Source organism: Lipophrys pholis (genome assembly GCF_963383615.2).
Source record: "Lipophrys pholis genome assembly, chromosome: 7".
NCBI classification, from domain to species: domain Eukaryota; kingdom Metazoa; phylum Chordata; class Actinopteri; order Blenniiformes; family Blenniidae; genus Lipophrys; species Lipophrys pholis.
In genome coordinates this window covers 29004897-29018743 of record NC_137638.1, presented here as the reverse complement: position 1 = coordinate 29018743, position 13847 = coordinate 29004897, and the positions used below count along the sequence as shown (strand labels likewise).

At 41.2% G+C, this 13847-nt stretch overlaps 1 protein-coding gene across 3 annotated transcripts in view; it reads left to right on the top strand.

Moving 5' to 3' along the window:
• hk2 (hexokinase 2) overlaps positions 1–13847 on the top strand; it is a 76095-nt gene that overhangs the window by 6828 nt on the left and 55420 nt on the right. For all 3 annotated transcript variants that reach the window (XM_080468154.1, XM_080468153.1, XM_080468152.1), the window contains 3 exons: positions 1640–1735; positions 8367–8466; positions 11994–12177. In XM_080468154.1, coding sequence (XP_080324280.1) covers positions 1640–1735; positions 8367–8466; positions 11994–12177 — 380 coding nt within the window. The remainder of the gene's footprint in view (positions 1–1639; positions 1736–8366; positions 8467–11993; positions 12178–13847) is intronic.

Sequence of the window (13847 nt, the reverse complement as noted above, 5' to 3'; positions counted from 1 at the left end):
ACGTAGTACACAGTGTCCACAATGTTTTGTAAAGAGTTCAAATGAAACTGGGGACTGGTTTGTGTAACAATGAAAGAAAAGTGCCATTTTGTACCAACTTTCTCCAAGACATGCGTTCACCCAGTGTGGAAGTCGCACAGGGTGACGTACGTTTTTGACATCACATTATGATGCAGCTATTTTGAAGAACTTTATCCCAAAATAATATAAAATGTCTTTGTCTCTACATCATTATCGTTTTATGACTTGATACAAAGTTTTTACCAAAAGCCCTGAAATGTGATTGTGGATAATTCTGAGTGTGTTTTATTACCACTGCAATGCGGGGGACTGACCACAATGACAGGACATATTCTGTTATCACAAACTCCTCCTGTGAAATGGTAACTGATGGGTTCTGATGAATGGAAGACACTGGGTTGAGGTTTTTCTTCTTTTTTTTTTTTGCATTACTTTACTGCAAATTCTTGTTCTCCAGGTTCCTCCATTTGCTCATTTGCCATACTGGATGCCAGCTGATGGACAAACAGGTTTTTGCAAGTGATTAAGACGAGATAAACTATAATTTATTTATATTATACTTTAGGAGCCACATTCAGCCCTGTTCCATCTTGAGTGGACCGAACCAGTAAAATAGTGCCTTTAAATTTAAGCTGTAAAGGTTTTCTTTGTTGTGGCGCAGGGTGAACATGATAAAAATGCCTAATTTCACAAAACCAAACCATAAATACAGAAAATGATTGCAATCTCAGCATGAAGCCAGATACATTCTAGTGCACAATGCAATGAAATGTCCAAAATACTTCTCCCATAGCTGTTGCATTAAGCATGTTTTTACAAACTCACCCCTACTTCATACAGTGACTGATTTCTATGGGCACACGAGTCTCTTACTCATTCTGCAGATTTGGCTTTTGATTGCTTATCTTAACCTCTCAAATGGTGAGTAAATGGTCCAGCAGAGAAGAAAGAGTAACTAACAAAATGTAATTGATACCTGTCATACAGATGTGTTTGATGACCTAAAACCACAATTAAGTAACATTTGGACACAGCACTTGTTGAAACCTCATGGACTAATCAACCACATCCTCTGTCCCACCCAAAGCTGCCAGACTGATTGGCCAGTGTGGAAAGAAATGTGAGGCATTTTTGGCACATGATAACCTCAAAACATTTTGATTCCAACAAGCTACATTATGATTGAAGAAGTCTATGCTTGAAGGCAGTTTTGGGATCAACATGTTGCATAACCTTATTAATACTGAACTTCTTCCAGAAGTACTAACACCCAGGTTTATAGAGCAGTTTTTTTTTTTTATTATTACTTTTAATTCAAATTGAAGCAATTTCAATATATTTATAGTTTCAGTAAAGCTTCTAGTATAGTGTACCTTTAGGAAGACAGTGCAGGATAACGGAACCACTGGAGGGACATGATTGACAGCAGAGCTCGTCATAACCACTCCAGGGGCTGCTTTCTGATGGTCTGATAACCCAATCAGTGGAGCCATGCTTCTAACAGCCCCTACTGAACTCCAATCGCCCACATTCTGGATACTTACTCAAATGTTTGATCATTTCTTTCCCAACATCTTCCTGACCTTGCTTCTGTCCGTCTGTGTGCTCTCATTTGCAGAGTGTGTTAATGTCCTGGACCAAAGGCTTCAGGTCGAGTGGAGTGGAGGGAAAAGATGTGGTTAGCCTTCTGAGGAAGTCCATCAAAAAACGAGGGGTAAGTATTTTAATCGGACATTCATCCCCAGTCTGTGTGATGATAAGAGGAAGGTCATTTAAACCAGATATATTTAAAAAGCAAGACGTCAGGAATTGTGACGTGAATCTCCGCCTACCCCCCTTTATTTGCAAACGCAGAGTTTTTCTCAGGGGCCGTCCACATGATAACGCCGATTCACGTAAACAAGCTGATTTTGGCCAATCAAAGGTTATTATGGCGCTTTTTTAGCGTTTTGGCACACTCAAGATAAAAGTGTGCTACATACAGGGTTGAGTGGGAATACCTATACTACGTCCTGTCATAATTTGGTTTCAGCCACGACTTTGTTGCCTGGATTTTGTTGCTTTATAGGTCCCCAACCGCGCACATCCTCAAAACAGCTCCATCCCCCTTCTCCAGGGCACAAGACAGGGATGCCCCCTCTCCCCCCTCCTATTTGCTCTAGCTGTCGAAGAGAAATTTGTCGGCATCACCAGAATTACCATCACTCATAAGCTCTCACTAAATGTGGATGATCTATTATTATATATATCAAACCCTGCAATTCGGCTCATACTCAGGTTATAAATTAAATTTCTCTAAAAGTGACCTCCTCCCTATCAACCACCTGTCTGGGATGATGCCGTTGTCCTCTTTTCCATTTAGAACAGTCCCGGAGGGGTTTAAATACCTAGGCATTGAGGTAAATGTTCTTCTTCAAGAGCAAGCTGGATATGTCCTGCTGGTCTTCTCTTCCCCTCTCTCTAACTGGCAGAGGCAACTTGGTGAAGATGGTGAATCTCCCTAAAGTTCCTTATTTGTTCCAACACATTCCAATTTTTATAAGAAAATCATTTTTTCAACAGTTAGACCAGACAATAATGTCATTTTTGTGGTTGAACCAGACTCCCCGCATCAAAAAAACTATTCTACAAATTCCCAAAAAGCTATGCAGTCTTGCAATACATAACATTAAACAACACTATTGGGCGAGCAATATTAATAAGCTCTGTTATTGGCTGGACAAGGAAGCCGACACAGGTTCTTCATGGGCTCAACTAGAACGGCGATCTTCAAGGTTCTCTCTACAGTCCCTCCTCACCGCTCGCCTCGCTGTTAAGATTCACAACATCTCTCAGAACCCAGTTGTCAACCACTCATTGAAAATCTGCCTGCAGCTCCGTAAGCATGGCTTGAATAACCCTTCAACTTTAGCCCCGGTTGTTAAAACCCATCTATTCCTGCCCTCCCTATCAAATCCTGCATTTCAAATCTGGCGAAACCAGGGCCTGCTCCATATCAAGGATCTTAAAGTCTTTATCTAACATATTTACTGATTTTATGGAGCTTGTTGTAACCATGAAACTTGAACTACCTTACTCTCACTTCTTCCATTTTCTTCAAGCCAGGCACCTTGGTCTCCTATTGACTCACTGCTCTCTCTCGGCCTGGCACAGGAACGCTCCATCTCAGTGATGTACAACTCTATTGACTCCCTCAACCCAAGCCAGATGATCAAACTGAAACAGACCTGGGAGGAGGAAATAGGAACGTCTACCGTATATTAGACAGCCGATGGGACCAAATTCGTGTGCTAGTTCACTCCTCCTCAATATGTGCTGATTACGGCTTATTGCAACGCAAGGTTCTCCTTAGAATGCACTACACAAATGCTCGACTGGCAAAAATGTACCCAGGCACCAGTGACAGTTGTACTAGATGTAAACAGTCACCCGCCAACCATACACACATGTTCTGATCCAATCCAAACCTCACTGGCTTCTGGCAGCAGATTTTTGACACCCTTTCTACAGTGCTTGAGGTGGAACATTTACCTGAACCCTGTACTGCACTGTTCGGGTCCCCTCCAATTACAGCAGCTAATCTACCTGTGATGAAACTCCTTCTCAACGCTACTGGCCCGACGCCTTATCTTGCTCAAATGGAAACATTCTCTTCCTCCCACACCACATTAAGCTGGAGAAGTTTTGATTTTCACTCACCAACTCAAGTTCTGTTTTCAATGAATCCTGACAACCCTTTATAAAACACCTGTCCAACATTACTATTCACCCAGAAACCAACTAGATGCCCCCCGTCTATTTTCTGTATGTCTTTTTCCATTGCTTTATTTTTATTTTTTTCTCTTACTTAACTATTTACGCATTAATTTTCCCGTTCAATTCAGTTTTATTTATTTATTTACTTGTGTTCCTTATTTAGTTGTGTCTTAAATTAAGTTTTCACTGAAGGGTGGGAAGAGACATCGGACAATCATGGACTTTACCTCGGATGTAGAAGCAGATTGGGCTCAATTGATACTGTCTTTGTCTTCATTTTCCTTGATCCCAACTTGAATTACATTGAATGACCCTTTTACTTTTCAACCCATCGTCTTATACACATTTTTCAACTGCCTTCAAGCATAGACTTCTTCATTCATAACGTAGCTTGTACGAATCAAAATGTTTTGAGGTTATCATGTGCCAAAAATGCCTCACATTTCTTTCCACACAAGTATAATGCGTTTGACATCCCTAGTGTACAGTGCTCTTTGCGTAATCCTCGCACCGCTCTCCCACTCCTGTTCTGCCTGCTTCTCCTATAGTACAACATCCTCACTGTCATCCAAAGCATTTTAGAGCCTTGTGCACAAAAACATCCTTCACCTTGAGCTGGCTTGTCATTCTCTCCATGTAATCCCTTCACTCATTGTTCAGTCTATGTATTTCACCTTCAACATTCAGCATCTTCCTCTTTAGATTACTCTCAGCACCCTAAAGTCAGTTATCATAAGTTCAAAGATCTGTTCATGTAAAAAAAAAAAAAAAAACTAGAATTTTCACATCTTAATTTATTGGATTCGCCTGTGGTGGACACGGTTCATTACTACACACTATTGCCACCATCTCAGCAACTGGAGCTCAGAGACAATTAAAAGTAATGCAAGGACCTGCCATATGATAATACTGAACCCATTCCTTCTGGGTTTTTTTTTTTTTTTTTTTTTAAGGGAAAAGGATTCTATACATTTGCCTTGTAACCATGGAAAGATAATTAACCAACAACCAAGTAGTCAATATTAATTGAATAATATTGAGTTAGTTAATTGCACAGCAGTTTCATTTGCTTCAGCAAACCAATTATAACCTGTAAACACGTGCAGATGTCTCTGCCTGGTGGGATTATTTCACTGAGAACTTGTGTGGGGGGAAAAAGTAAGAGTTAGGTTTTCACTTGACATTTTGTGAGGTTAACATATGGCACAGTTCTCATTGAACATCAGTTTAATGCATTTGATCCCTCATGTGGTTCTGGTTCTGCTGGACCCGACTGCTGCATTCGACACCGTGGACCATGACATCTTGATGTCCCGGTTGGAGCACCTAGTGGGCATCCGTGGTACTGCTCTGGCCTGGTTTAAGTCCTATCTGGCAGACAGAACCATGTGTGTTAGCCTTGCTGGCCCTGAACCCTCTGCTCCTTTCCCCTATGGGGTTCCACAGGGCTCAATTGTAGGGCCTCTGCTTTTTTCCCTGTACCTTCTTCCACTGGGCTCTTTGCTCAGGAGACACAGCATCTCTTTTCACTGCTATGCGGACGACAGCCAGATTTATGTCCCGCTTAATAAGAAATATGCCTCCTGACTGTCTCCTCTTCTGTCATGCCTTGAGGACATTAAAGCCTGGATGGCTTTTAACTTTCTAAGTTTTAATGAAAACAAAAGTGAGGTGATGGTGTCCGGGCCCAGTGGCTCCTGCTGGGTCCCCTGGCTCCACATGTGAAGCCAGTGGTTTTAAACCTGGGTTTTAGAATGGACAGTGATTTTAAATTGGACTCTCAGATTAGGGCAGTGGTAAAGTCCAGCTTCTTCCACCTCAGAAGGCAAAGGTGAAGACCATTTGGTCACAGCAGCACTTTGAAACAGTAATCCATGCTTTTATTACATCCCGGTTGGATTACTGTAACGCACTTTATGTTGGAGTCAGCCAGTCCTCCCTCGCTCGTCTCCAGTTAGTCCAGAACGCTGCAGCCCACCTTCTACCTGGAGCACGTAAGAGGGAGCACATAATGCCCATTTTGGCGTCTCTCCACTGGCTGCCTGTGCATTTTAGAATTCATATTAAGATTATTTTATTTATTTTTAAATCTCTGAATTGTCTGGCCCCGCCCTACCTCTCTGAGCTGCTCCACCCCTACACCCCTGCTCGGTTTCTCCGGTCAGCTGATCAGCTTCTTCTGGAGGTACTGAGGTCCAAACCAAAGCTATGAGGGGGCGGGGCCTTTTCTGTTGCAGCCCCTCTGTTGTGGAATGAGCTACCACTGCCCGTCAGACAATCCCCTTACTGTCCACTTTTAAAACTAATCTTAAGACCCAATTTTATTCCTTGACTTTTAACCATGTTTGAGACTCTCTGCCTGGTTTTATTGTTGCCAATCTTATTGTTTGTTTTACTGTATTTCACTTCTATTGTAATTTTTATTTTTGTCTATTATGTGAAGCAATTTGGCTTCAGCCATAGCTGTTTTAAAGTGCTCTATAAATAAAGGTGACTTGACTCCTATAGACAGAAAAGCACACATTGCATTGAGAACTCAGTATTTAATATTATGAGCAATATAATGTATTTTTAAGTCTAACTGGTGGCAGACCTGTTATTGTACGGTGATGTTTAAACCGCAGTGGTGGATTAGAAGCAGCATTGTTTCTATTTTCATTCCAGAAAATATTTTGAATAAACCCTCTCAGTACCTTGTGTGTGTAGGAAATGTGTGTCACCATGTGACCCAGAGGATGGTGTAGTAAATTTCCACTTTGTGGGCGGCAACACGATCCACACGACCCTATTTTGTAAATGTTGCTTCTACTCTATGGTTATTACCGGAAGAATCACTCTGAAACAGAGTAAAAGCATTCCTGACTGCTGTTCTGAGTGACATGTAGTTTCTGTCTGTTTTTTTAAACCCACACACTGTCATTATGACTGTTGTGTTTTGTCAGCTGGGTGATTAGTAGCACTTAACACGGCAGATTAGTGGATCAACCACTGAGTTTTTGCACAACGTCTGGAAAGCCCAACTCCGTTCTACAGAAACAGAACAGCCGGAGGAACAGTCACAGTGACTTCTGACATTGGTTCAGATTTCTGCTGAGCTCAAGGGCTTTAGTTGATGTTTGTCAGGGGATGTGCTCTGGGACCATGCAGGCGTCAGCAGTCCCGATTTCAAGCGAGGATCAATGCATGCAGCTTGAAAATGTTTCACGTTGAGCATGCATCCAGGGACCGTACAACTCTGACACGGATCATGAACAGTTCCATAATGGACTGAACCAATACAAGGAGCCAGAGCTCCTGCTGAGTTCTTCCAGAGGAGAGACTGAGCTAGAACTGTTGCGATAATCAATAAATCAATTAATTGCAGGATCATTAAAAATGAGCTCGATAAGTTTGCCAGGCTCGATAATTTTTCATTTACCAAAGACGTCACTGTGAGCGGCGCTCATCCTGGTGTTAGTGAACGGCTCTCACAGTTTAATGTTGTTTTAACAAGCCGCTACTTTTTTTTTTTTTTACATGCTTTGAACCCTGCGGCTTTTTAAGGGTTAACAAGGTTCATGCTGCTAATACATGGGTGATGCGTTCAGGTGCATCACGTAACTCCAAAGCTCGCAGCAACATATTTAAAAGAAAGAATTATGAACTAGTTAATTTTTGGAACTATGAATTTAGAACTATGAACTGAAGTCGTCCATTTTAAAATTTGTGAACTGAACTTTGAACTGGTTTATGTAGAAACTAAACTTTCCCAACACTGCCTGTCAATCACTCTTGTGTGGGGAGGCGGGGCACCTGGGTGCAGCATGAGAGCCCTGTGAGGAGGAGAGGGAGAGATGAGGTTGTTATGATTCTTTATTTTGGATATTGCCAATGTCTTTTTTCATAACACAATTCCAATTTTAAACATTCTTAAGAAATAAAAGTTTATTTATCTTTAAAAGGGTATACTTGCGTTATTATGCCATTCTTAATATATTAGTGGAAAAATGGTATCAAAACAGCAATATTATCGTTTATCGCAAAACTTTCTGGGACAATTGATCGTCCAGCAAAATTTGTTATCGTGACAGGCCTCGACTGAGCACAAAGACAAAAGCAGTCCACAGATGCATCTGCTGATGAAAAGCTTTCAGCTTCAGATGATGCTTATCATTTTGTCTGGGGAATGAGCAATCCCATGGTTATTTCAGTTAAAAGGGCTTGAAACAGAAAGTTCTTTTGATAATAATAATAATGCATGGGTTTTATATTGTGCTTTTTAGGACACTCAGACATTGTATTGAGTCTGTACATATGTTGAGATACACAAAAGGTGAACGAGAGAGGTTGGTTCACAGAATAGTTCTTTATTTCGGCTTTTGAATTAATGTTCTCCTTAATCTTCTGCATGACGATATGGACTGTTTCCATTTGCTTTAACAGACCCTCTATTGTTGTACTTGCTTCAGATTTAAGATGAACAAGATTTATTATTGGCTAACTTTAATTGGTGACATTTACCATGCCTTTAATTCAAGTAGTCTTTGTTTTCAATCAATCACGTGCTGTTTTAATAAATGCAACATGATTAAAAGTTGTTGTTATTGCAGGATTTCGACATTGACATTGTGGCAGTTATCAACGACACAGTGGGAACCATGATGACTTGTGGCTTTGACGATCATCACTGTGAAATTGGCCTCATTGTGGGTAAGTCCAGCCTGACTTTGAATCTACAGTCCAAATATTTTTCCTTTGCAAAAATAATAATGATTTGAATTAAACTACATTTGTAACGTTATAAGTTGCAGTAAGATTGAACTGTACAGCATTATTACTTTTTCAACGTGCATGAAGAAGCAAAAATATCAGAAACAAGAATCCACTGCTAAAGTGTCCCAGTTATTAATTTCAGAAGCCACATGCACCCCACATTCCAAAGTTTCCATCATTTTTAATACCAAACATACAAGTACAACAACTTGTAATTTAAGATTCCACCTACCAAAGTGTTTCTCTTCATGCTAATGTGGCCAAAACCACCCTGCTTTGGAAAACACAGCATTCCTGCAACCTTGAGCATGAATGTTATCACAAGCTCTCCCTCGGGGCCCGTTTACACTACGAGTGAAAATGCTTTGTTTTTGCATTTTTGTTTCAGCAAAGTTTCATGTTCACACAGCAACGTTTTGAAAACAATGTCTGTTTCCACAGAGCAGGCAGAAACACTGAAAATGATGTAGTTATCATGCTAGGTTTTTGTAATGAATCCACACACACACGCAGCAGAGAACCAAGTGCCAAGAGAATGTGGACTGGAAGGCAGGACACGGGGGAAACATTGTTCCTATTGTCCATCTACTGAGCATGTGCAGAAGACGTTTTTACCTTGGCATTAGTAGCGTTTAAGAAAAGTTGGGTTTTTCCCCCGATTCTATGGAGGCGGAGTGTTTTCGAAAAATTCCACCTTGGGAGCCGTTTCCAAAAAATAGTTTTCAATGGCTTGTGTAAACAGACACTCAGACTGCAATGAAATCTTCCAGTTTTCACTTGGAAATGTTGTTGTGTAACGTATGATTTCATGGCTCATGCTAATTTGTTTGCAACCGGACGGATTTCTCTGCTGCATCACGGATCTTTTGGCGAGCATCATTTCCTTTTGCTGTTGAGTGTCTGTCCCGTTGTTGTACATAAACAAAGCAACTCCTAGTGGACAAATTAGAAATGACACAGAAATACCATGTGGTTTCATGAAGAAATTACAGAATGTCTTTTCTGACTCGTGTTGAATGATTTGTGGAGTGGTTTTGTCCCGCAGACTCCATTCTTGAAGCCTGTGCTCTCGTGCACCTCCATCACACACAGTTATTATGTTTTTGAGGATGTCAACAGGAAGAATTCATGGCAGAGCTCTTGTTCTGAACAAGTAATGGATTTCCTCAGTGTGATATTTTTTTGTATTTTAACAGCAAATCTTAGAAGTCTATTTTCTCAAGTGATCCCTGACCACGTATTTCAGAAACTAAAAAGCACATACTGCCCAAGGATAGCAGATCCCTAAATGGAAATCCAGCTCCGGGGCAGTATTTAATGTTTCCTTTCTTTTTTTGGAGGATGACCTTTAGCAGGAAGGAAATATCCTTCAGGCAGGTGAATACATTGTCTGCATATTTTGTGTACAGCCAGCTATGTGAGTAAGAACATAATAGCTGTTTAGTGATATAGAACACATCGTGAGCAGTTTAAACCATTATTGCAACAAAAATAGCTTTTGACATTTAGAGTCACAAGCGTCACAACGCTTTCCAGAAAGGCCACAGAAGCCAATTTGTGCTTGACTCACTCTGCATTTTTTCATAATGATAGATTTGAAATAACACCCTTCTTTTTTATGTTTTTTTTTGTTTCTCCTGCCTCTTTATGTACCGCTCTTTGCCCACCTAATTGCCTCTTGCGGATAAAGTTTTTTTCTGATTCTGATTCTGAACTATTTGAAGAACTGACAAGGTTCCAAATCAAGACACGAGCCTACTAAGACTCTATTGTGTCCCTCTGTTAAACTAAATGGGACATTGCTTGTTCTTTATCAAAGTTAAGTGATTAATAATGTTTGAAATCATAAAGTCATGGTGAGCAGTTTTGTCTGTTTGATTAGTTTGTCTTGATTCTCCACACAGTTCGTCCAAACAAAGTTTAGACTGTGAAAGACTTCTTGGCTCAAGATACGTAATTTAATTAAGCAGGGAGATGCTATGAATTTGCAAGGCGATTTTAGAAAACATTCACGGCCTTTTGTGCTTTGCTTTTGTTTATAAAGTTGATTTTAAATAACTCATTGTCTTTTTTTCCCCTACCAGTTCCACCATTTCAATCATTCTAAACTTGCAAGTTTATTGGATTGAAAAAAAAAATAATCTGCAGTCATCACAGTGATCATCTGAAAAAAACTGAACATCTCAGAACTTTTATTTGCACTTTGAAAAAGAAGTTCAGATCTCAATGGGGATTTTAGCAGGTTAAATAAATCAGTTGCTGTTCCATCTCAGTCATTGTCAACATTTCTAAACTCCCAAACAAAACAAACACAAACAGGACAAAAAGCTTAATGTCCTCTTAAGAGATGGAAGAACAACCTGAAAGATTAACCAGTCAGCAGAATATTTTGGATTGTGAATAAATCCTTAAAGGAATGTCAAAAGATCACAATGTTACTTTGATAAAACAGATAAAACCTTTCCTTTTACTCATTTCAAATTAAATTCGGTACAGCTCTACCTAGATCTAGATTGTGTGTGTATGGACTCCAAACACTTCCTTTATTTCATTTCTTTTCTTTTCTTTTCATTTCAAAATTGATAACTCATCATTGGGCCAATACTTCCTCTTTGTCTCTGCATCTTCAGGATCAACACACACAAGCCTATCACACCGTCAACAGTGCAGAGTTACGTTTGATGCATCACATCCACATTTATTACCATGTTTTCCAGAATATAAGTTGCAACTGAGTTTACTGGACAATGTTTCAAGTGAAAAGACATCATTTTTTGCGATTTTGTTTCAGAAAAGTTTCCCAGGGTTTTGAAAACAATGTCTGTCTACAAGTGAACGACAGAAACGCTGAAAAAAATATAGCTGGCATGCCAGGCCACGAGTTGGCGCTGTTGGTTGATTTTGTTTTCAGAAAGTTGCACAGTTTACACAATGACTGAGTCGGAGCGTTTTCAAAAAGTTCCACCTTGGGAGCCTTTTTCAAAAAGATGCGTTTTCTGTGGCTCCGAGCTCGGTTGTCGTGTGAACGGACACCCAAACACACAACCAAACTTTTCTCTTTTCACTCGAACGTCAACACGTTTGAACGGGTCCAAAGTTGCATTATTAAAGAATAAAATGAAAAAATAATACAAATTGCTTCATGAAGATGAAAAAACATACAGAGATCTCTCTGGTGTATAACACATTGGCTTTTTAATGTTTGGATGTAAGTGCACTGCCAATGATCCCCGTCCAGCTGCTGCTGTTCCAGAACCATCTGTGCATTTGGCCGTCGCGCTCCTTGCCTACGAGTTTCTGTCGTTTGTTGATGTGACGGCTGCACCGCAGAGCCATTTGGTCAGACTAGCAGAATAGGGTCAGTTTGTGGACACGGTTGTAACTTACAGGTGCTGTGTGAAATTACTTTGCCTCACATTTCTTTCAATGAAAGTAAATTGTATGCTGTCATCTCTTCCCTGAAGGAACGGGGACAAACGCCTGCTACATGGAGCACATGAGGAACCTGGACCTGATAGACGGCGATGAGGGGCGGATGTGCGTTAACACTGAGTGGGGCGCCTTTGGAGACGACGGCGCCCTGGACGACCTCCGCACCGACATCGATCGTGAAATTGATTCAGGCTCGCTGAACCCCGGAAAGCAGCTGTGAGTGTCTCTAAACTCATCTGACTCAGTATCACATGAAGCGTTTCCCCTGAAGGGCCTTCAGCTACCGAGAGGCTTGAACTGGAGATGACAGCATTCTCCATTTCTATTCATAGTTTCTCAGTTGATATCTCTGTTTGTGCTACGTCTGTTTTTCATTACCAGCAGCTTGTTTTGAAGTAAAAGCCAGAATTATTTTTTTTGTATTATACATGGCCACCACTATACCACTGATTTATAAAGAATTCCTATGAAACTTTCTAGTAGATAAATTAGAGCCGTGTGAATAAAAACATCCTGTCATTTTCTTAATGATGAAGAGTGAAGAGAAGAGCGAAAGCTGCAGAAGAGCATGTGAAAGTGGTACATGCGTGCCGGTTATGGAGCTTCTAAATTTAAGCCTTAACAAACATAATTTGTCGGTTATGGATTGGCTCTTGAGGGCGACACAGTGAGGTAGTGCTTACCCCTCCCCCCAGACCTGCACCAGACTAACAATTCCAATGAACCATCATCTACTTTCTACACTCGGTGAAGTCCTCCTGGTACAGATGGGGACATGAGAGGAGACCAAATTCAATGAAGCTATATTCTGTGTAACAGTCAACATGCAGCCGATAAGTCTGGTAAGCTGTATTAGCTCGTATCTCATTGTAATATGATGTTGAGAATTATCTCAACATGTGGTAAAGTTGTGTAAAACTGACCATAATAACAGAGATGTTATTATTATTCCAATCATTTTTTTTACTCATTGTTTTAAGCCCCGTTTCCACTGCACAAAAAGTGCAGGAATGGAGTGGTATGGTCCGGTATGGTTCGGGTTTCCACCGCAAGAATTGCAGATTTTACTGAAATAACGGCTCCAAAGGTTGACGCTTTTCGGTCACCCTTCCGTTGAGGTACTCAGGACAGCAGAACGGGTCTGATTTTGAGGAGCCATTTGCTGATTGGTCAGAGATTTACTACACGCCCTCAATATTGTAATATGTCGTCTGAATGAATCCTCTGTTGTTAACATAATCAGCTTTGCTCTGGTTGTTTTTTTTTCTTTTTTTTTTTCCTGCGCAAGATTCATGTTGGTCCCAAAAGAGCAGACGCCAGGCAGGACGGAGACCGGGACTCGGGAGCAGACGCTGTGGCCGTAATCGATGCTCTACCGAGTCCACTCGTCGCGGCAGGAGCTGCTCAGAGCCCCAGTGTCTGTCCTCGCATTGCGTCCGCGATGTCTGCCCCAACGCGGAAGTTGCGGCCGTCACATCCAGCGGCGCGACACCGGTGTTGTGCCGACCAGCTTTGTGACACCGGAGTGGCTCCGGTGTCACAAAGCTGCGCCAACGTTCGCTTTCTCAGAACCAACACGGAAGTTGCAGCTGCAGCTCTGTGGCTGCAAAAGAAATGACTAAACAACTAGTGCAAAGCGGAGGATGTAAACAACAGAGGATTCATAAGGTCCAGATCTGTCGCCTCGGCTGACATTACTGTTGTAATGTCACAGCTCTGTGGAGCTCTAAACCCCGCCTACATTTTAATCAGACTTTCTGCACCAGATTTGGCTCTGGTTATGCTTTGCCGTACTGCTCCTGTTCCATCCCTGCACTATTTGTGGTGGAAACGGGGCTTAAGAGACCCTGCATGACGACATGAGAGAGACTCATTTTACCACATAA